The sequence below is a fragment of the Paramisgurnus dabryanus genome, chromosome 8, assembly GCF_030506205.2.
Source record: "Paramisgurnus dabryanus chromosome 8, PD_genome_1.1, whole genome shotgun sequence".
Lineage (NCBI taxonomy): Eukaryota > Metazoa > Chordata > Actinopteri > Cypriniformes > Cobitidae > Paramisgurnus > Paramisgurnus dabryanus.
Genome location: NC_133344.1, coordinates 42,627,207 through 42,649,300, shown reverse-complemented (window position 1 = coordinate 42,649,300; position 22,094 = coordinate 42,627,207). Strand labels below are relative to the sequence as shown.

At 36.5% G+C, this 22,094-nt stretch overlaps 1 protein-coding gene across 1 annotated transcript; it reads left to right on the top strand.

The window, feature by feature from the left end:
* The first annotated feature begins 1,602 nt into the window (after positions 1-1,602).
* Positions 1,603-21,473, top strand: rinl (Ras and Rab interactor-like). The gene is made up of 12 exons (XM_065281868.2): positions 1,603-1,849; positions 4,145-4,255; positions 4,405-4,564; positions 11,240-11,348; positions 12,029-12,101; positions 12,343-12,431; positions 12,509-12,594; positions 13,636-13,864; positions 15,919-16,521; positions 16,647-16,964; positions 18,514-18,645; positions 20,388-21,473. The coding sequence occupies exons 2-12, from the start codon at positions 4,212-4,214 to the stop codon at positions 20,819-20,821; spliced, it is 2,277 nt and encodes a 758-aa protein (XP_065137940.1). The 5' UTR covers positions 1,603-1,849; positions 4,145-4,211; the 3' UTR covers positions 20,822-21,473.
* The last annotated feature ends 621 nt before the right edge of the window (positions 21,474-22,094 follow it).

Sequence of the window (22,094 nt, the reverse complement as noted above, 5' to 3'; positions counted from 1 at the left end):
AGGGGCTAAGTAGGAAAAGGATCTACCACCTTTAGACACTTTTGATATTCTAGGGATAATTAAGTAACCCGAATTTTGTGATCGCAGTTTACGTGGTGGATTGTATTCTGATAGTAGTTCTTTTATATACGAGGGCGCTCGGCCATTTAATGCTTTGTAGGTGATTAGTAATATTTTAAATTGTATGCGATATTTAACTGGTAGCCAGTGTAAAGATGCCAGAATTGGACTAATGTGGTCATACTTTTTAGATCGAGTAAGCACTCTTGCGGCGGCGTTTTGAACCAGCTGTAGCTTGTTTACCTGATTTGCATGGCATCCCCCGAGTAACGAGTTACAATAGTCTAATCTAGAGGTCATAAAAGCATGGATAAGCTTTTCTGCATCTGATGCAGACAGCATATGGCGTATTTTTGAGATATTTCTAAGATGGAAAAATGCTGTGCGGCAGACGTTGGAGATATGACTATCGAAAGATAGATTGCTGTCAAACATTACGCCTAAATTCTTAACCGTGGAAGATGGCACCACCGTGCAGCCATCTATGGGCAACTTGTAATCTGACATATTATGTTTGGAGCGATTTGGTTCAATAATAAGTATCTCTGTCTTATTGGAGTTTAGCATAAGAAAGTTATGTGCCATCCAGTCCCTAATATCACTAATGCAGTCTGTTAGCTTAGCAAACTGGTGGGTTTCGCTAGGATGTGACGAGATGTAAAGCTGGGTATCATCCGCATAGCAGTGAAAACTAAGAATTATTGACCACAGCAAAAATATATCTCTGCCTATAGCATTATCTTTTAAAATGACGTTTTTCTGAAAAAATTTACTTTTGCCCCCGCTCTACCCTACTAAGATTGACAGAAAATTAAAGTTGTGATTTTCTAGGCAGGTATGGCTAGGAACTATACTCTCATCCTGGCGTAATAATCAAGGACTTTACTGCCGTAACATGGCTGCAGAAGGCACAATGATATTACGCAGCGTCTGAAAATAGTCCCCTTAGTATCTTTCAATAGCAGGGGACTATTTTCAGGCACTGAGTAATTTCATTGCGCCTACGGCAGCAAAGTCCTTGATAATTACGGCAGATTGAGAGTATAGTTCCTAGACATATTGGCCTAGAAAATTGCAACTTTTCATTTTTCGTTGCATCAAAAAAAGTGGAGTGTCCCTTTAAAAACCTGTAAGAACTTGTCGTTTTTTCATATATTATATGTTAAGGATACACTGCATGCTAAAATTTATATTTAAAAGTTTCTCTGTGTTTTAGTATTGTCATAATAGGAAAATCCAATAGGGAACAAGGTGATACCATCTTCCCCTGAGCTCAGACAATAGAAGAACTCTCATTAAAATATGAAAAGCAGATCTTTTCAGCTATAGTCAAACCTCTTCTGCTGGTTGACTAAAGTGAAAATGATGTGAAATGAGCTTCTTTACAGTTATGAAAGTAACACTCGCTGAGCTAATCTTTCTGTTGTATGTGACCTATACTTCTCACACTGTGTTCACTTGAGAGTTTTTTCTGTGAGGTTTACCACAATCATAGGTGGGTGGAGCTCAGACGACTGACATACGGTGTAAAGAGAATCAGAGGGTTTGTCACTATAAGTCAAAGCAGATAGAGATGCAGTGAACTTTAGCGTGACTGAAATTGATGTGTTTTAAAGCATCACAGAAGAAGAGAGAAGTGACCGCCACTGTAGGTGACGTGGTTGGATGTGTAAGGGTTTGAAGGGGTTAAAGCTCAGACAGCTGCAGTAGGTGCAGGTTTTTGGAGCAGCTTTAAAGACATGTTGGGCCTGGTCTTTCTGTAGGAGGACATGCTGAAGATTCAACACACGTGAGTTTACCTAAATCTTTTACTTCAAGCACATAATATGTCTCAGATAACATTCGTTTATACTGAAAATAAAGGAATCATAAGTGTATCAAGGAAATCTTTTAGATGAAAATGTTCAGGGATATTTAAGTGTGTTGCTGCCTCCTGATTTCAGTATATGTTATTGTAATATGTGCCAACACTGTCAGATAAAATAAAGTGTGTGCTGTCATGCCAAATATTTATTATAAATATGACAAACATAACATGTGACTCTTAGGAATAAAATGAGTCTGGTTTTAAGCACGCTGTCTACTTTATCTATTAATGATAATCTGACAGTTGAGGATGTTGAGTTCAGTGACAATGATGTAATGCATATTCTTGAGTTTTGTTTAATGAACAACATTTTAGTACATTTAAATGATTTTTCTCAATATTTTTGATATCCCCTTCAAAAAATGTCAGGTGGTTCAACTACTCATTCTATCATTTAACAGACATAATAATTCGCCAGATAAGTTATAATGAACTCCACTACCTGTGTCAACAACTTTAACATAAAACTTTTTACTATAGTATAATAAAGTATAATAACAATTATAGACAACATTAGCTTGCATTTATTAAAGCTAAATTATTAGTTAATTAAAATTATTTAGCTTAATGTTTTTATTTCTTAGGGGCATTTATTGCCGTTGCACTCTTTGACGTTCTGGTTGCACCACCTGACCTCTGCAATGAATTTACATTCAACAGACTTCTAATTGGATACTGGTTTTGCCTCTGATATTAATTTTATAAACCCTTTTTAAATACAATTAAAATGCGTTTGATAAAATATCATTTGATAAAATATTAGGAGGTTGTACCACCTGACACAGAAACTATACCAGCCTACCCATTACATTTTTTACATATTTTTCAGTATTTAAGAGAAATCTACAAACTTTTCAAGACCCCAGCTGTGGTTCACTGGATGATGTGATATCATGTTTACTGTTTATACTTGTTAGCTTTCTTATAAAAGGCCCATGATTTTGGTTGACTTTGAGAACATCCAAATTGTTGGACAAAACTACTGATTCGTGAAATTAGTTTATAGGAAAGATTTCAAAAATAGAACAATGCCAAAGTATCTCATTTTGAATATTTAATAATTTAAACATAATTTTTAAGAATTTTGTGGACTGTTGCCCATCCAGCCATTTTACGACTTTGAGATACTAAAACCAATAATTACTATTTATTATTTAAAAATACAGAAAATATATTTAAACTAAATAGGTTTCATAGAATAAAGTGACACATTTCATAAACGTTTTAATGTTTTAATAAATAACTTAAATTAGAGCTAAATCTAGTAAACCTTACACTCAAAAGCTGGGACTGTGACAGTGTGGTACCCTTTTCAAAAAGTACAGCTTTGTACCTAAAGGGTACACTGTAAAAAGATTCCGTAGAAATTACAGTATTACTGGCAGCTGGGTGCCAGTAACTTACTGTAGATTTAAATTTATGTTAATTACCTGCCACAGTTTGTTCAAAGTTAAATGAAAATTAAATATTAGCAAGTCTTTATCTTTACAGAATAAAACTACAATAACAGCCTCAAACAAAGCATTCTGGGAAACAAAATCTGAAGGAAAAAAAATGAAAAAGGTTGATGAGGATTTTTGGTTCCTAGAATGCTTTGCATGAGGCTGTTATTTAAAATTTGTATTCTGTAGACAAAGACTTGTTAATGTTTAAGGTTAATTTAACTTTGAAGAAACTGTTGTCAGTAAATAACATAAATTTAAATTTACAGTAAGTTACTGGCATCCAGCTGCCAGTAATACTGTAATTTCTACGGAATCTTTTTACAGTGTACACAAATTAGTACCTCAAAGGTTTTTATCTGTACACTAATGATACATATTAGGGCCAAAAAACTTTTCATAGTACCCAAATCTATTTGCGGGACGGCTCACTTTTTAGCGTGTTCTTCTGACCTCGGCAACTAGGGAGGATTGTAGTACTAGACGTGCACTTTTCAGGGACTACATTTGCTTCTGCTCTGGAGTGTGTTTATTGGCCAAAAGCATGCCATATGAAACATCAGCAGTTACATTTGTAAATATACAGTTTATACTTACTTCACGAACATGTTACAATACATAAACATACGCAAATGTGTTCTTTTCTTAGCCTCAGTTATATATAACACTACAAGTTGTCGTAGGAGATTTAATCAGAGGAAAAAATACACATGAAAGGATGTAAGCTATATTACTTGATTTCCTTTGCTTCTTATTTCCAAACCTTGTCAAATAGTTACGACAGCACAGCTAGAATGGAGGAACTTATGCCTGCGTGAATGGTCAAATAAAACTATCAGACAATGAAAGAATCACTCGATGAATCCACAACAACCAGTAAGAACAGGTGAGAATATATACAGTCTATTTAATGTAATCTAAATGTCATACATTCTTTGATCAAGTATTTCATGAATATAGTTTACCTTTTGAAGTAAGACAAGATAAAACAGAAGTCGCGTTCATGTTTTCAAACACAACCTTTTTTTCTAACAGTGTAAATTCTGCTAGCACGATACCCAATGGGGTCTCTGGATTTCATTCAAAAACCCAGAATTTGCTGCAGGGGTTACGTCTGTGTCAGGACGCTTGGGCTCCTAAGAACCCCTGGGATAAACATGGTGCACACGCTGCTCTATGGGGCAGACCTACTGGGGTGAGTGCTTTTGGGTTTCACTATTTGAGATTTAAACAAACTTCATACTATGCCATCTACTCTACTGAGATTCATTATACTGTACCTCCAATCAGGGGCCATTTTAAAATGTGTGCTTCTACTTTTCTAAAAGTTATCTGACTTTGAACTTACGACTGCCTGACAACTTTATACATATCCTGTATACTTCGCTTGGGACCCAATAAAGTCACTTGGGCCATATATCAAAATATTATACACAATGGATGGGACTTTTTTACCAAAATTTAACCACCTAGAATTTCACAGTGGTGCATTAGCTGCTATTGTACAAACCTCTATTAAAAATGCTTAGATGGATGTCTGGATGTACACATGTATGTTACGATGTCTTGATGAACGAATGATGTCGGGATGAATGCATGAATTGAGGAATATACAGATGATGGATGAATGTCTGGATGAATGAATTCTCAGAAGAATGGATGAATAAATTAACAGATTATGGATGGATGATGGTTTGATTTACAGGTGCATGGATGATGGTTCAATGAACAGGTGGATGATATATGAATGTTCCAACCTGATCTCACGAATTTCCGTGGCATAGTCACGGAATTTTTTTGCTAATTTTTTCCGTGGCATTCTCAAGGATTGGTTACTCAACTGTTTTTTCCTATTTTCTTACCATTGTAGCTTCGGTTTAGGGTTAGATTTACATAAAATGACATCCCTACCCAAACCCAACTCTAACCCCAACGCCAGGTGACAATTGATTGAAGTTTAGAAAATATAAAAGAATACATCAGAAAAAATAGCATAAACAAATTCTTAAAGTGACATACTAATGCAAACACCAAATCTAACCCTAAACCGAAGCGACAATGGTTTGAAAATAGGAAAAAGCAGTTGAGTAACCAATCCGTGAGAATGCCACGGAAAAGAAAGTCCGTGGCAGGGCCACGGAAATTTGCGGAGATCCGTGAGAATGCCACGGAAAAATGAGCAAAAACTATCCCACGGAACTTTGTGAGATCATGTTGGAATGTTCAGATCAATAAATTTGCGGGGTTATTTTTAACCCAGTGCTGGGTAAATATTGGACAGAAGACATTACAACACAGATGTGTTATAATTAACCTATACTGGGTTGTTAACTCAACCATGAGCTAAAACCATGCAGCCTTGCATTAAAACCACTCAGCAAAGGTTTATTTAATAACTCAACATGTGTTCTGTCCTATATTTACTGAGGATTTGGTTAAAAATAAACTCCCAGTGAACATATACACACACCCAGAGCTGTACCTAGAGCCCCCATACAGTGTACATTTTAGGACATCCTTAGACTTCAATGTCAGTATTCAGACATCAGATTAAACGGCATCTGAAAAGCATTAGTTCTTAGGAAAGCATGGTCAAGTCTCGCACATCAGACATCGTGCAAAACCGCCTCAGACTAAAATACATCTGGCAAAGCAACCATGATGTAGTATGAATAAGTAGATGAAATGATGAAATGCTTTTTGCCTATGACTGTGCAAAAAAAAATATATATATATAAACTTGCAAATAATTTAAGCAATGTTCTACACTGTATTGGACTATAGCGATTAATAAATAAAAAACACTAAAAAAATAAGACATTCTTTCATCTTTACATGTCTTTATCTTTCATAAAGGTGCTATAGTATGTGATTGATTGTATGATTGAGTCAGACCTGATGCCATTCTGTCTGATGTCGTTTAGTCTGAGGCTCATTTACTCCTGACTATGTTTTGCTGTGAACTGATGCCAGAGGCACGATGTTGTTTTATCTGATGTCTGAGTACTGATGCTGAAGTCTAAGGATGTCCTAAAATAGATACTGTACACCGGGTGAGCAACTGGGGTTAAGGGCACCTCAGTCACAACCTGCCGATGGTGACTCAAACTGGCAACTAGTTGTATAGTTGTCTTCAACCACTAGACAGTTGGATAAGAGAAGTGTGCAGACAAGATAACCGTCAGACACTTAAAGTGCACTTAAAGTAAAGCAGAGATATAGGAAAACAGTTTCACTGCGGTCTTTTGGGCCAGTGATAACCTGAGGTAACACATTACTTACATTACTGTTGTGAGTAATGCAGATAAAAGTAATTATATACAATTAATTCTTTAAATTATATAAATAATTTAAAAAAGTAAAAGGTATTTAAATCTTAAATTTGATTTGATTTTGACTTAAAGTATATTTTCTTTTAAAGAGTAACTAAACCCTAAACCAACTTTTTTTAGTTAATGATCTGTAAGAATGATGCTTTATTAGTGCTGTTCATTGATTTTAGTAATTTTTTTGACATTTGGATATAAAGTGTTTCAATACTACAATATATGGTGTAAAAACGTCTGATTGCTGCCCTCTTCAGGTTGAACGGTGGCTACTGCACTTGAATTTTCCCATTGGATGTTGGGTCCAAAAAATGACTCGTGACGTAAGCAGGTTCAAGCTCACCACGCCCTTGTTACGATCTCAACACACACTTGATACGAGCTTAGTTCGTCCCCTCTATCTTCGTTGGGATCTGCCCACTTTTCTTGCATTTTTCAAATATTGCCAGTGGGTGGAGTCAGGCTCTGACCAGGGGTTTAGTTACGCTTTAAGAAAGTCTGAGCAGAAAAACACCATAAATGGGTTAACAATATATTTTTTTTAATCTGACATAAGCACTGGTTCCTAGTAAAGGTTACTAGTGTATAATGAATGTCAAATATTAAACATCTACCAGTATCACTTCCTCTGTGGTCATTGTGAAGGAACACATTCCTCAAGCAGTTTTCTCAAAACATGCCTCATCAGTTTCCATAAAATTATTACATTAGGTCACTGGTAAAAGAGTTTAGTTGCATCCAACAAACATGATTAGATACAGCTATATTACAGTTTTTTACGATTGCTTAAGCACAATTTTGAAAACAGGGCCAGGTTTGTCAAAACACTACACACAATTAACACAACCCTTCACCAAAGTAGCAACATTTCAGATCATTTGCAAAATGGAACACTTTTGTCAAAACTATACACAACTTTATAAAAACAATATTTTGTTACCATAAGAAACACACACATTTCACAAGAATTCAATTTTTTTTAACCAGTTACACACTGCTAACCTAAAACACTTTTAGCAAGTCTAATTCTTATTGATAAGAGTACTAAAAATGAAGTACAAAGAGAAAGTGCAACTATAAATATAACTGATTTCTCTTCATACCCAAATCAGTCAAACATGGAGAATCACAACAAAACATGTCCCAGATGTCATGCTACTACAGTAGTGTGCATAACACTGTTAGCTCAGCAAAAAACAGAAAAAAATATAAAATACTGTATCCAGTACAGGTTACAAGTACAGTAAATAACAACAACAACAAACATAAAAAATTATCTGAAAAAAACTGACAATATTGTAAAGAAAATACTACGGTCATCCCTGCTGCAAAACCAGCATACCAGCAAATTGTGTTTTGGTGCTGACCACCAGCATTCCCAGCTGGTTTAGCTGGTGGTCATCAGCATACCAGCACTAGCATCCCATGCTGGTCATACTGGTGACAACCAGGTGACAACCAGCTAAACCAGCACAAAACCAGCATGGACCAGCATGGGAATGTTGCTGGTCTATGCTGTTTTTTCAGCAGGGATACTATACATTCTCTCTTCGCCTAACTGGATCTGGCCAGAGAATTTCATCAACATCACAAGCAATATCCTCATTAGCAAGACAACGCAGGAAGAACTGTCTTGAATGCTGAATCCATCATTGCACAGCTACAGTGTCGATTTGGTCACAGGCGTCCTCCATGGCCTGAATGAGGGGTATCTGAGCCTGGAGATCGTAAACCTTCCACCGCCATGCAGAGAAAAACTCTTTGATATGGTTTTGAAACGGAGAGTATGGTGGAAGGTATAGTACTGTCAACTGTGGATGGTGTTGAAACCAGTTCTTGACCAAAGCAGAGCGGTGGAATGACACATTGTCCCAGATGACAGTGTATAGTATCTGGTGCATTTCATACTTGCTGTGACAATGTGGTGCAATCGGTCCAAAAATGAGAGAATGTGAGGTGTGTTCTAAGGCCTATTTTGGCATGATGGAGGAGAACCGCATGCTGTGAAATACTTTGCCCTGGGACATTGATTATAGCCCGGTGGTCAATGATAATTCTGCCTCTTCTTCTTGCTTTTGTTATTTTGAACCCTGTCTCATCAATACATATGAATTCATGCAGGACCTGCTGCATTTTTATAGTGCTAAAACCTGATTGGTGTGTCTACAATTTATTAATCATGTGTTTGTGCACTGTGTTTAACAGATTGGCTCATAAGTGTGGTCATTTGACAGTCAGTGCTTTGGAATTGCAAGGAAGTGACATCCTGATATACTTCTGTGTTAGATGTATACAAGTGTGTTTAGTGTTTTGCAAATCACAGCGTGTAATGTTTTGCAAATAGTGTGAAGCTGACAATGTGCTTAAAGTTGTGCAAATCCAGCCTTGTGTTTGGCTCCTTGAGTGTTAGGTTTAGCTTATTGTGGGAAAAAATTAATTATAGTGTGTAAGCAATCGTAAAAAACTGTAATGTATTAATTGTACATGGAAATTTGCCACGTAATTAAAATACATTTAACTGATGAGGCATTTTTTATTATTTAATTCAAAGAATCAATGATGTGAACCTACATAAAACTCTACATTATAGTTTTTCTGAATTGCTAAAACACATTTTTTAAAACCTTAAACACAAATCCAAATTGTCAAACTAAATTCTCAGAACCCCTGACTTGTCTAGCAGAATCAAACAATTCCTTCAAAACCATTTCACTTGTACTCAAAACCAAACTAAGCTTTCAAATCATACACACATAAGTCTATAATATAAAACACTACAGAGCATCCATTAGACACCAACTTAAAAAATGAAAAACACAACATCCAGGAAATGTGTTTACAGAAAAATACACGTTTATTGTACATAACAACACACTTGACAAATACTGTTACAGTTTTTCTCAATTGCTAAAACACTAAACCCTATTGGCTCAACCAAATGCTCAGTTGCCTGAACCCACTGATTGAATCAGTCACTTTAGACACAACTTGCCAACACATTTTCATTGTGATGCACCAGTGCTGCAAAATGGTGAACACAGGTGACAAAAGACAAACACAATTAAAGCACAAGTGTCACCACTTGAACACAACAACTCAAAATTGATCACACTTGTGTCTAATGATATGAGGGAACATATACAGTAAGACAGTTTAGAGAGCACTGGTTTATGAGGCCCTACAATGGATAGAAATCTGTGTGGAAGAGTTTGTGTGAGAGGAGGTCGAGGTGGTCAGAGACGACAAAGAACAGTAATATCTGATGAAATGAGAGCTACTGTGATTGACCATGTTTCTGAACAAGATTTCTGTTTTATCTTTTTGTACAAGTGCTAAATGCACAGTTTTTTCTGTTTTGCAACATGCATTTAGCCTACTGTTAACAATAAACATTTATAAGCTTCATGTCCTGAGCATTGTGTTTTCTATTTTTCTACGCAGTGTTTAGTGACTGCTCTGCAGTGTTTTTAGTGATTGTGATTGACTCGGGGGCACGATTTGACAACATAGTTCAGTTTTGAGCACAGATTGAACTGTTTTGAGGTGAAAGTTTGGTTTTGCAAGAAGAGTCTGAGGTTTTGTGAATGTAGCTTGAAAAGAGGGTTTTGTGTTCACAGTTTAGAGAAAAGGAGAGCAGCATTCAAGAAATGTGTTTTAGCAATCGTGAAAAACTGTAAAAAATCTCTATTACTGTAATCACAAGTTAAGTTCAGTAAATATAGTGAATACTTTACTGTAAGTACTGCAAGTAATAGTAAGTTTTCAATATTACTGTAAGCAGTACTTTTATTTTGTAAAAGGTCAGCAATCCAACTGCAAATTTTGCCAATTGCATCGTCTCTGATGTCCTGTTCTTCCTCATACTCTTCATCTTCCTCTCAGACTGTTTCCAATCCACACAATTGATAAAAAAATACCATTAGATAAAAGTGTGTAGAATTTTGAGTCGTTGTGTTTCCTTGATGACAACTGTGTTGTAGTTTTGCCTACCTGTGTTCAGCATTTATAAAACAAGTGCATTGCAGTGTAAAATGTGTGTTTTAATCAGAAGTTTGTGTTGTTTTGCATGATTTGACAAATGGATTTAGGCCACTGTGAATTTGGTTTAGAGATTGAGGTTTAGCGTTTTAGCAATTCAGAAAAACTGTAAATCATCCTATAATGTAAAGAACATTTCAAATTTTAAAGATTGAAATCATTAGATGAGACTTTAATCTGGATTTAACAAGCAGGATCACACATGTCATCAATTTATTCTTGCATACTAAAGTTCATTACACACACTGTCACTATTTATTTTTAGCTTTCTTTGGCACACTGTTGTGCACACAACTTCCTCAACTTCCTCATGTGTGTGTGTGTGTGTGAGAGAGAGAGAGAGAGAGAGAGAGAGAGAGAGAGAGTGTATTTGCTCACAGAGTCAACATTTCCTTAAACTCAATGTTTGTGGTGTCACTCGCTAAAATAGATTTTGAAACAAGTGTCAAGAACAAAACAATCCTAAAAACATCCTAAAACAATGATTGAAATGTTTCTTTACACAGAGTTTTCTGGTGGTTGAGGGGTCTTCGTCTGATGAACAGCTCCTGTGCGTAACTGTAGGGTGTGAGGGTGAACCGGTCCAAGACTTTTCCATATTAACCAAGGGAACAGGTACTGAAAAGCCCATTTCATTGCGATGTCGCCACACCAAGAAAGACGTATTATGAACAAAACTAGTTTACATACACTTACTGTATAGTGTACTTACCCGCCCAAATACTGGTACAGTAACAACGTGCACTTTATATGCGTTTGGTTTAGGGTTCGCAAAATAAGATGCTATTTTAAAATGAGATGTTTTCTCTTTATCAAATTCATAATTTATAAATGTTTTGGACCATATTACTATCTTAGGTTAATTATCATTGTATTTAAAACGTAAACAACATGTATTACAGTGTAGATATTGTATTCAGTATGCATGCATTGTCATGCACTTCAAAGGCATATCAGCCAATCCTATTGCTTAGTTCTGACCCTTTACAGCATAGTTTTAGGAGATGAAACCATGACATAAAAGATGATGAACAAGCTGTTATTATAGACACAGGGGTAAAGAATGCAGAAGAAAACTGAAAGTTCATGGGAATTGATGCGACGCAGCATTTAAACCATATGAATAAACTCTGCACAGTGGTTTGTTCTCTTTTTGAGTACTCTCGGCTAATTCAGATCTTCCTGTTTCCTTATTACAAGTGTGATCTTTTGAGGTTCGTGACTAGTCTGTCCAGTTTCTCTGTATTACTCGCAGAGGGTTTGGTCTGATTCAAGCTCTTATCTCTGTGTAACAGCTCTTCAGCTGACAGCATCTCACCTGGCCTTCCCTGACATCTTTCAGCTGCTGCACTTCTACACGCTGAGCAGGTCAGAATGAGTTTGATTGTTTTTTTGCAGTTATTGATAAAGTCTTGCTTATTTACTTTAGAAGAAACTTATCACAGGAAGTGTTGTGCGCCCGTGTTATGTAAATTATAGCAAAATCATTCAAGTATACAGTGTTATCTTTCTTAAGCGACAGTACTTTGAAAATGGTTTAAAAACTTGGCAATACCGTGGTACATTCTGTTTGTTTCAGTTTAATGTAATGATGTTTTTGCCTTTTTAGGGATGTGTTACCTGTTTGTTTATTGGTCCCATCATGGGTTTACACTCTTAACAATCAGTCAGATCATCTTTCATCTCCGCTTGGTCCAAGTTAGTACCTTTCCTGCCATTCACTGTTTATCTGCTGCATAAATTAATTTTTAATGGTTTGTTATTGTGACTTTCAGAAGCTTGGTTATGCTCCTCCACACAAAGCATGACTCCAGAAACACCAGGAACAGAAATGCCAGAAACAGTCATGTGCACAATACAGGTGATACACGCCAATATTTTCATTTCTTACGTTGTGGTACTTTGTTGTCATAAGCTTCGAACACAGCTTAACCAATTATAATAAAGGACTGTAACTATCTGTTTTATATCAGTCTACAACATGCATCGCCGTCCATAATTCATTTATAGTTTTAACTGACTGTACCCTTACTGCGTCCCTCTTTTAATAACTCTGTACCTCTGGTTTGAAATATGTGTTATTATTTAAAGTATTTTTGTTATAAAACTTGTTGACCTACTAAAAGTCTTTGTTATGTAACTGTTAAATTTCTTTGAATTGCTATTGTGTAAATTCCTCTTCTTGTCAACCGCCAATTCAGCATCCTGTGGAGCTTGGACAGTTCACTGCATTTGGTCTTTCTTTTCTGAGAAATTTTCATAGTAAATTTTATGCATTCTAGCTAAACAGTTATACATAATAGTAAGAAAATATACAGTATGTTGTTGTATATATAGTTACCTTTCAGGGATTCAGTTCACTTTGCATTGCGTCAATGGCTGACATTATGGGAAAACTCCTGTTTTTTTCTGATACTGAAGCCTGTTGGTTCACATCTGTGAAAATCATAGATCAGCGGCACTCGAGCGACATCTCAGCAATGCCCTTGCCATAACCAATGAAATGAGGGAGAAATACTTCGCCAACGGCCATTCACACCATGGCGGTACACAAAGTGTTTCAAGCTATTGGTCTGTGATTTTCTCTGATATAAACCATTAGACTTCAGTATTAGGTGAAAACAGGACGCAATGATCATTAGCTGACCATTTGTATTGGTTTTGTACTGCATACTGGCCAATGCACAGTTCACCAATCAGCCATTCATTTATATTACAAACAGAAGTGTCCAATGGAGTCCATTTCTCTTTTTTTTCTTTTACTCACGTTGCTTTCTGGACAGTCTACTTCTTGGGACTTCTTATAGGATTTAAGTCCAAATGTAGCTTGTATTATCACTCATAGACTGAATGAATCAGTTTAACAAACAAAATTAATTGTGAAATGTTTTGTTGTTGGTAGCTGACAGCAGCCAGTGGTGCTCTGTGTTTTATTAATCCCCTGTACCTTCATGAACACGGCGATGATTGGCTCACTCGTTCTTCAGCCGGTACACATCTCACCAGCAAACCAATCAGCTTGAAGAGAGAGAAACGCTTAAGTACAACGAGAGGATGGGAAGGGAGAGGACTGAAACAAAGGCCGACCTCACTTGGCAATGAGAATTTTAGCAGTATTGATCGTGACAGAGGTAGTGGTTGATACTTTTTTTGCTTTAGCTTCCTTTTGTTTCATTTTAGATGACCAAAAATTATATATATATATTTAGTCGTTCCCTCATTCATCATTTAAAATTTCAGTAGAACAGATATATATACGATTCTTGCGAATGTGTGACATCCTGTTTACTGCAGTGTCCTGTTTATATCCAGGCAACCAGGCCTTAAAGGAATAGTATCCCATCATCATAATGGGTAGCGCCCATTTTTTAAGTACGTGTACTTACCTTGTACATATATGGTAAGTATGTTGTACTTACAGACAAATGTGTGGTACTTACTTTTGATTATCTACATGGTTATTAAATGGTATCATTACTGTACTTACCAGTGGTACATTCTTGAAAGTTATTATTTAACTCTAGATAAGCACTGGGTAACAACAAATACATACTTATAGTGTAGGTAGTATGTAATTAACAAGAAACACTACTGTACTTACAAATGAATGTACAATATGTTATAGACAACAATGCATCATATTTTATGGTTTTACTAGTTAATTTAACTCACAGTGGCATATGTATATTATGCTATAACTTGGTGGTAGGTCCTGTGTAATAACTATGTAAAGTGCAACACTATTTTACAGTCCTGTTTCCATAAAGTTACTATGGATCTACTAGTAAATGTACCAGTAGGTAATGCGTACGGTATTTAATGCTTGGGTTTAAAGAGTACAATAAAGGACAAAGACATTGAGTATACAAATATGGCAAGTCACTAATGTTTGTTATTAGTTATCATATACGTACACTATAAATACCTTTCATTTACTTACACTGACCTATAGGTACTACATACTTACCATGTATATAGAATTTGTAAGTACAGTAGTGTTTCTCGTTAGTTCAGTATACATACACTATATGTGCTGTCATTAACGTACACTGGCCTGTATGTACTACACACTTACCATCTACATACAATTTGTAAGTACAGTAGTGTTTGTTATTAGTTATCATATGTACACCATAAGTACCTGTCATTTACCAACACTTACATGTAAGTACTAAATATTTATATTGTATATTCATTTGTAAGTACAGTAATGATTCTTCTTAGTTACAGTATACTGTACCTACACTATAAGTATGTATCTGTTCAACATGATCTCACGAATTTCCGTGGCATAGTCACGGAATTTTGTGCTCATTTTTCCGTGGCATTCTCACGGACCTCCGCATTTTTCCGTGGCCCTGCTATGGACTGTCTTTTTCCTTGGCATTCTCACAGATTGGTTACTCAACTGTTCAACTGTCCTATTTTCTTACCATTTTCGCTTCGGTTTAGGGTTAGATTTACATGAAATGACATCTCTACCCAAACCCAACTCTAACCCCAATGCCAAGTTTAGAAAATATAAAAGAATAAATCAGAAAAAATAGTATAAACCAATAGTTAAAGTGACATACTAACACAAACACCAAATCTAACCCTAAACCGAAGCAAAAATGGTTTGAAAACAGGAAAAAGCAGTTGAGTAACCAATCCGTGAGAATGCCACGGAAAAATGAGCACAAAATTCCGTGACTATTCCACAGAACTTTGTGAAATCTGTTATTATCCAGTACTTATCTAGAGTTAAATAATAACTACCATGAATGTACCACTGGTAAGTACAGTAATGATACCCTTTAATTACTATGTAGATACTCAAAAGTAAGTACCACACATTTATCTGCAAGTACAACATATTTAGCATATATGTAGAAGGTAAGTACACGTACTGTAAAATAAAATGCTACCATAATGGGTCCTCTGGGTGTGCACATACAGTATTTTTATGCCAAATTTTGTTTTTTAGAAACCCTAGTATGTGCATTGAAAACTGCGTACAAGTGTGCAGTATACAGTATGCAGCATTTACTGTATACAGTACATATGTCGTATTAAACAGTTCCATATGAAGAAAAATAAAACATAAGAAATTACATTTTTTATCAAAAGTGGTCCTAACTTAAGAATCACTTATGAAATCTGTTTTATACCAATGCATAAGCTCATGGGTTTATGTTTCTCAAAGGCTCAGTTGAGAAGAGTCCAGTTTCTCCAGCTACGCCAAGTGGAGTTGTGCTTCGAAGGGGAAGTAGTGGCACCAAGCAAGACCCACTCAAAAGAGAAAGTACAGACTCCATTCACAGTCCACTCCCTCAGACACCACATCGTGTGTCGTGGATTGAGGAAAAGATATGGCTGAATGCACCATCTCCTTCTTCTCTGCTTCCCCTGCCTTGCTTAGAGCTGGACTCACTGTCAGTCAGTAGTATTGAGGAGGAATTTGAACCAGCCTCGAGCCCTTCTCTATCCCAACATTCATCCCGCCTACCTTTGGCGGATAAGGTGAAGAACCGACTTTCAGCGGCTCTGGGTGGACTTGTGTCGCCACAGCGGCGATTGAATAAGCGCATACAGGAGCTGGCGGAGCGGAAGGATGGGGCTTTTGCAGAAGCTGTCAGGTCATTCGTAGAGCAAACTCTCGCAGCTGGAAACGCTCCCGGGGTGACGTGCTCAGAGATGCTACAGGAAGTCCGTACCTCTCTCACTGCCCTGAGAGAAACGCTGTTTGAATATCCAGAGATCCAAAGCATCACAGATGGTCTCGGAGACATGCCCGATTTTGAACTGGGTACGACCTTAAGATGGTGTGATCTGTTACAACAGATTACTGAATGTCTACTGAAACATAACTAAGTCTAGAATCTCATGTTAAAAATTTGTTGATTCGCCTCTCATTTTTCCTCTGCCCCACAGATGCAATACTGGAGCTTGCCCTCCATAAAGTAGCTTTAAAGCCGGTCTACACTCATCTTTATGTTTGTATGAAGACGGCACGGAGAGATGATGGTACACTGCAACGTTTAGAGACAAACAAGAGCACACTGGAGAACCACAGTCTGGAGGAGTTGGAGGGGACGGCGGGAGCTGGCATACCAGATGCCAACATGGTGGAGAAGATCCAGCAACGCTGGACCGCAATGCATGAGACCTACTCACCTAGCAAAAAAGTTCACACTCTGCTTAAAGTCTGCAAGACTATCTACCATTGCATGAACGCTAATGCTAAGCCTGGTGAGTCACAACACATTTAGCAGTCCGCTCAATCATTTCATAATCAGTCCATAAAATAGTTATTAAGATTGCACAGCAGGGGCGTTTTGAGCATTGTGGATGACAGTATTCTTAAGTCTGCCCCTTCCTGGTCAGTTTTTCCAATCTTTTGTGGCATTCCATGTTATGTTGATATTATGCTATAATGGTGTCAGAGTATAATGTTTGGATCTCGACACTATAGTGTCCTGGATTCTGTTCTTGAGGCTTGTTGCACAAAGCAAATTGAACAGACTCAGGCCAAGTCCACACATGCTTGTGTTTTCCTCTTCTAAAGAATCTTAGCCCACATGAAAACACAAAAACAAGTGCTGTCAAGAGCATGCCAAACCAACAGATGGCGATATAACCCTAACCGTAAAGCCATGTTGGCCAATCAGCAGTCATTGCACACATTCGCCTCATGAAAACAAAAGAGATTGCGTCGCACAATCTGACGCCAAAATGGTAAAACAGCATGCACTTCGAAACCATAAGCCAAAATCTTGGGTGTTATCGGCAACACTTTCACTAGTAACACCGCAACCAGAGTTTCTGAAAATCTTCCACCTGGCAAGAGTTCGGTTTCAGTGGCCGGATACTGTGTGTGGAAGTGAACGAAATTCAAAGATAAAAATTTAATTGAAAAAGATTTGACTACTCGACTTTAAAAGATCTTGGCTGCAGATTAAAATGAAAAAAATAAAACGCTTTTATGAAGTGGATAGTAATCACAATGTGGTCTTTGTGGGCGTATTTCCCACCTTCTTAGGAACACTACACTGACACATCAGACTTTGCTCAAAGCTGATTGGTCAAGTTTGCGTCCCCAGAATAAAGCTGCTTATGGCTTTTGTTTCTGATGTACTTTGCTGTCTCGTGTCTTATTCCTGCTTCCTTGTTTCCTTGTTAATCCAATTTTTTTTACTTCTCTAACCTGTTTTCCTTCTTTACCCTCCTTATTTGCTTTCCCATGTAATCTCCTTGCTGTGTATGAAATAGTCTTCTATACCTTTAAATAGTGCACTACTTGAGGGAACAACCTTTTTTTTGTGTTGTCTGACATTATTGTGTGCACTCATTCAACCACACAATGCACTGCAATAATGAGTTTACAATTAATGTAAACTCACAGCTAGCGCTACTCGCCCACCGATGTTCCCAAAGAATGAATTCTCAGCGACTCCGGCGAGCTCAAGTGTCCTCATTTCTCACTTGTATTCCTTCACTTTTTCAAGTGAATTATATGAGTGGACAAATGTAGGGAATATTGAATGAGGGCACACAGCCCTTGCGTTTGCCATCCTGTGTGAGTTTGTTATCTCATCAAGTTTCCTGTGTTTGTCTTTTTCATATAATCTCGGTCTTTTCTCAGCATTATGCAGTTTCTATGTTGTGTTCAATGTTTGTATACTGCAGAATATGACACTGTGTACATGCAGAAACACAACCACTTCAGACACTTCTGAGTATTCATGGCACATCAGGTATTCAGGAAGGAGATTAAAATATGTTCGTTGTTTTATGTCAGGTGTGGTTTTTGGGGCAGATGACTTCCTGCCTTGCCTGACATGGATGTTACTGCGTAGTGATGTTACCACACTGCAGATTGACACTGACTACATGATGGAGTTACTGGACCCCACACAACTACAAGGAGAAGGTAGAAAGATCACACGCGTACATGCACATACTGCTGCTCCGCCACTGACTCTTCCTTTTATTATCTGCTCGTTAAAGGTGCAGTGTGTAATTTTTAGAAGGATCTCTTGACATAAATGCAAAATAATATACAAAACTATATTATCAGGGGTGTACAAAGACCTTTCAAAATGAACCGTTATGTGTTTATTACCTTAGAACGAGACCTTTTTATCTACATACAAATAGGGTCCCCTTACATGGAAGTCGCCATTTTGTGCCACCATTTTTCTACAGAAGCCCTTAACGGACTATTTTTTTCTACTAAGTTGTCTCCGACGATGACATGTTTGTCCGGTGGCAGCTACCGTAGTTTCTTTATGTGTTTCAAAAGCAAGGGGTGAGCAATGGACTACGCCGTTGGTCGCAATTCGCAACCTCACCACTAGGTGCAGTGTGGAAATTTTAAGGGGACATTTTTACAAGACTTTTTTAAGATGTCAAATAAATCTTTGTTGTCCCCAGACTGTGAAGCTTTTAACTCAAAATACCATATAGATAATTTATTGTAGGTCTGAGCAAAAATGCAAATGAGCTGATCTCTGCACTAAATGCAAGTGATGTGGTTAGATTAAGGGGTGGTATTATCCCCTTCTGACATCACAAAGGGAGCCAAATTTCAATGAGCTATTTTTTCACATGCTTGCAGAGAATGGTTTACCAAAACTAAGTTACTAAGTTGATCTTTTTCACATTTTTAGGTTGATAGAAGCACTGGGGACCCAATTATAGCACTTAAATATGGATAAAGTCAGATTTTCATGATAATGATATACTTTAATATAGGCCTACATAACTATATTATCAGTGGTGTATAAAGGCCTTAGATTATGAACAGTTGTGTTTTATACATTAAAATGAGCTGTTTTATCTACTTTCACCTCAGGGCCCTTTACATGGAAGTTGCCATTTTGTGTTTCTACGGCAGCCCTAAACGGACAAACTGCTCTATAGAGCGCGTTTTATCACTGTTGGCTCAGACAATGACACATCCTTTGGCGGCTACCGTAGCTTCTCCATGTGTTTAGAAAGGGAGGGATGAGCCGTTCGTTGCAATTCACAATCTCACTGCTAGATGCCGCTAAAATCTACACACTGTAGTTTTAAGTCGTGATGTAAAAAATACCGTTTTCTGGGTCCAAGCCTCCATTGACTTCAAGAGATACTACAATCTAAACAGTCATTTATGATCTCTGTTTATTCATATCACACATTTATGCTAAGCTTTTATAAACTCACAGTGTACACTACAATCTTCAGGCTCAAGGCATCTCGGACACTAACATTTTAACGATTTATTAAAGATGAATCGCAGTATTGCCATCTGGGACTTCAATATGGAGATAGTTTTAAATCTCACCGTTTTTATTTTGCATAAGCAAACTTTGTGTTGTTAGCTTAAGCATCTGATAGCGTTTGGAATTTGGACCTGGAAGCGGTGTCGTGACGTCAGATCTAACATGTGGATATTAAGATAATAATACAAATCATCTCCTCTAATATCTCCTGTCTCTCCTAACTTAGCCTTAATGTCAAGTTTCATTGTGAGAAGGATCACCTAGTAAAGTTTTACTTGGGTAAACTATCACTCAGAAAACTTTGTACTTTGTGCTTATCTTGGCCACAGAAGTGACACATTTTACATTTTCAACATAAACTACTGTTGTGTTTATGACACTACATTTCTCTCTCTAACTTTCTCAGGTGGCTACTACCTTACGTCGCTGTATGCCGCTCTCTTTTACATCAGCAGCTTCAGGCCGCGTCTGGCAAAGCGGCAGCTCAGTGCAGAAGCTCAGTCGTCTCTGAGCCAATGGCACCGCAGACGTACCCTCCACTGCAGCCAATCACGACGCAGCAGAAATCGACGAACCATACGCAAGCACAGGCTGACAGACGGAAGCCGTACCACATCAGAGGTAGAGGAGGCCACAGATTCAACCAATGCAACTGACAGCAACACAGTCGTCTCTAGTGTAGAGAAAACCAAGGCGTGCAAGAGTTTGAGTGAAGAGTTGGAGGTCGTAAAGGAAGAAGAGGACTTAAATGAACAACAAAGAAAGTCAACAGAGACATCGTGTCTCGACAAACCTAAACCTGAGGATGATGATAGAGGGTCTAATGTAGGCTGGAATTAAGATGAATGAAAGTAACTACTGAGCGAATGAAGAAATGCTATTGAAAAAGTATTAGCCTGCTGTTGGGTTAGATCTCTGAAATAAATATATGCTAAACACATTTTAGTGAAGCTTAATTAAATGTATTTTTGAATTTAAAAATAGATTTAGTTTTAACTAGGGCTGGGCATAGAATAATCTAGATTAATCTCATACAAAATAAAAGTAGTTTTTTGCATAATATATGAGTTTGTGATGTGTGTAAATATTATGTATTTACATTTAACCCTGGAGAACCCAAGAAGATTTTGGATAGCAGCAATTAACATTGGTCAAATTTGACCACATGGGTTCTCCAGGGTTAAGAAATGTTTTATTTAAATATCGTTTTTTATTTATATAGAATTTAGAATATATAAATGTAAATGTAAATATTTCATAAATACATACATGAATGTGTGTGTATTTATATATACATAATAATTACACACAGCACAAACTCATATTTTATGCAAAAAATACTTTTATTTTGTATAAAATTAATCTAGATTAATCTATGCACAGCTCTAGATATAACATTTATATATTGACATATATTTCAAAAAGTTTTTCAGGGACAACAAATATAATTTTTTTTATTTTACAACCCATACGGCAAAATATATATATATATTTCCTGGCCAAAATATAAATGTTTGTATAAAATGTATAAGTATGTATAAAAAATTATTATAAGTTTTTTTTTTGCATTTTAAAATATATTTATTTGAACCTTTTCAAACCTGTTATGTTTACAGATTTGTAACATACAAAGTTTTTCTTCCAATGCAGTGTGAATATAAATATTCTTTAAAAAAATATATATATATATATATATATATATATATATATATATATATTTATATATATATATTTCAAAATATACAAAAAATTGTCAAAAAATAGTTAAAAATACATTTTTGTAAACATATTTAACTATATATTTTGAAATATATTTAAAATTATAGGCTATTTGAAAATATTTTTTTACCGTATGGGCCTAGTATTTAGTTTAGGTGTCCTGCACTGTTTGTGCTACAGACATGAATGACCTGTATTCAGATTTACATTTTCTTAAAGATAACAATATTCATATTTTTATATATTTTTTCCAACTTTATTGATCATGTGACCACCACCAGGTGGAGCACGAAAGATTTTTTAAAAACATGATCCTCTTGTGACCACTAGGGGGAACTATTGAATTTATTTTCAAGTACACCTAAGGTTTTTTATTTAAATATTACAAAATAGT

Excerpts from the sequence above, each read along its gene's own strand:
- rinl (XM_065281868.2), top strand. The coding sequence starts at position 4,212 with ATGAAAGAATCACTCGATGAATCCACAACAACCAGTAAGAACAG. Across the intron at positions 4,256-4,404 it reads ACAACAACCAGTAAGAACAG|TGTAAATTCTGCTAGCACGA; the intron begins GTGAGAATATAT and ends TTTTTCTAACAG. Across the intron at positions 16,965-18,513 it reads GAACGCTAATGCTAAGCCTG|GTGTGGTTTTTGGGGCAGAT; the intron begins GTGAGTCACAAC and ends GTTTTATGTCAG.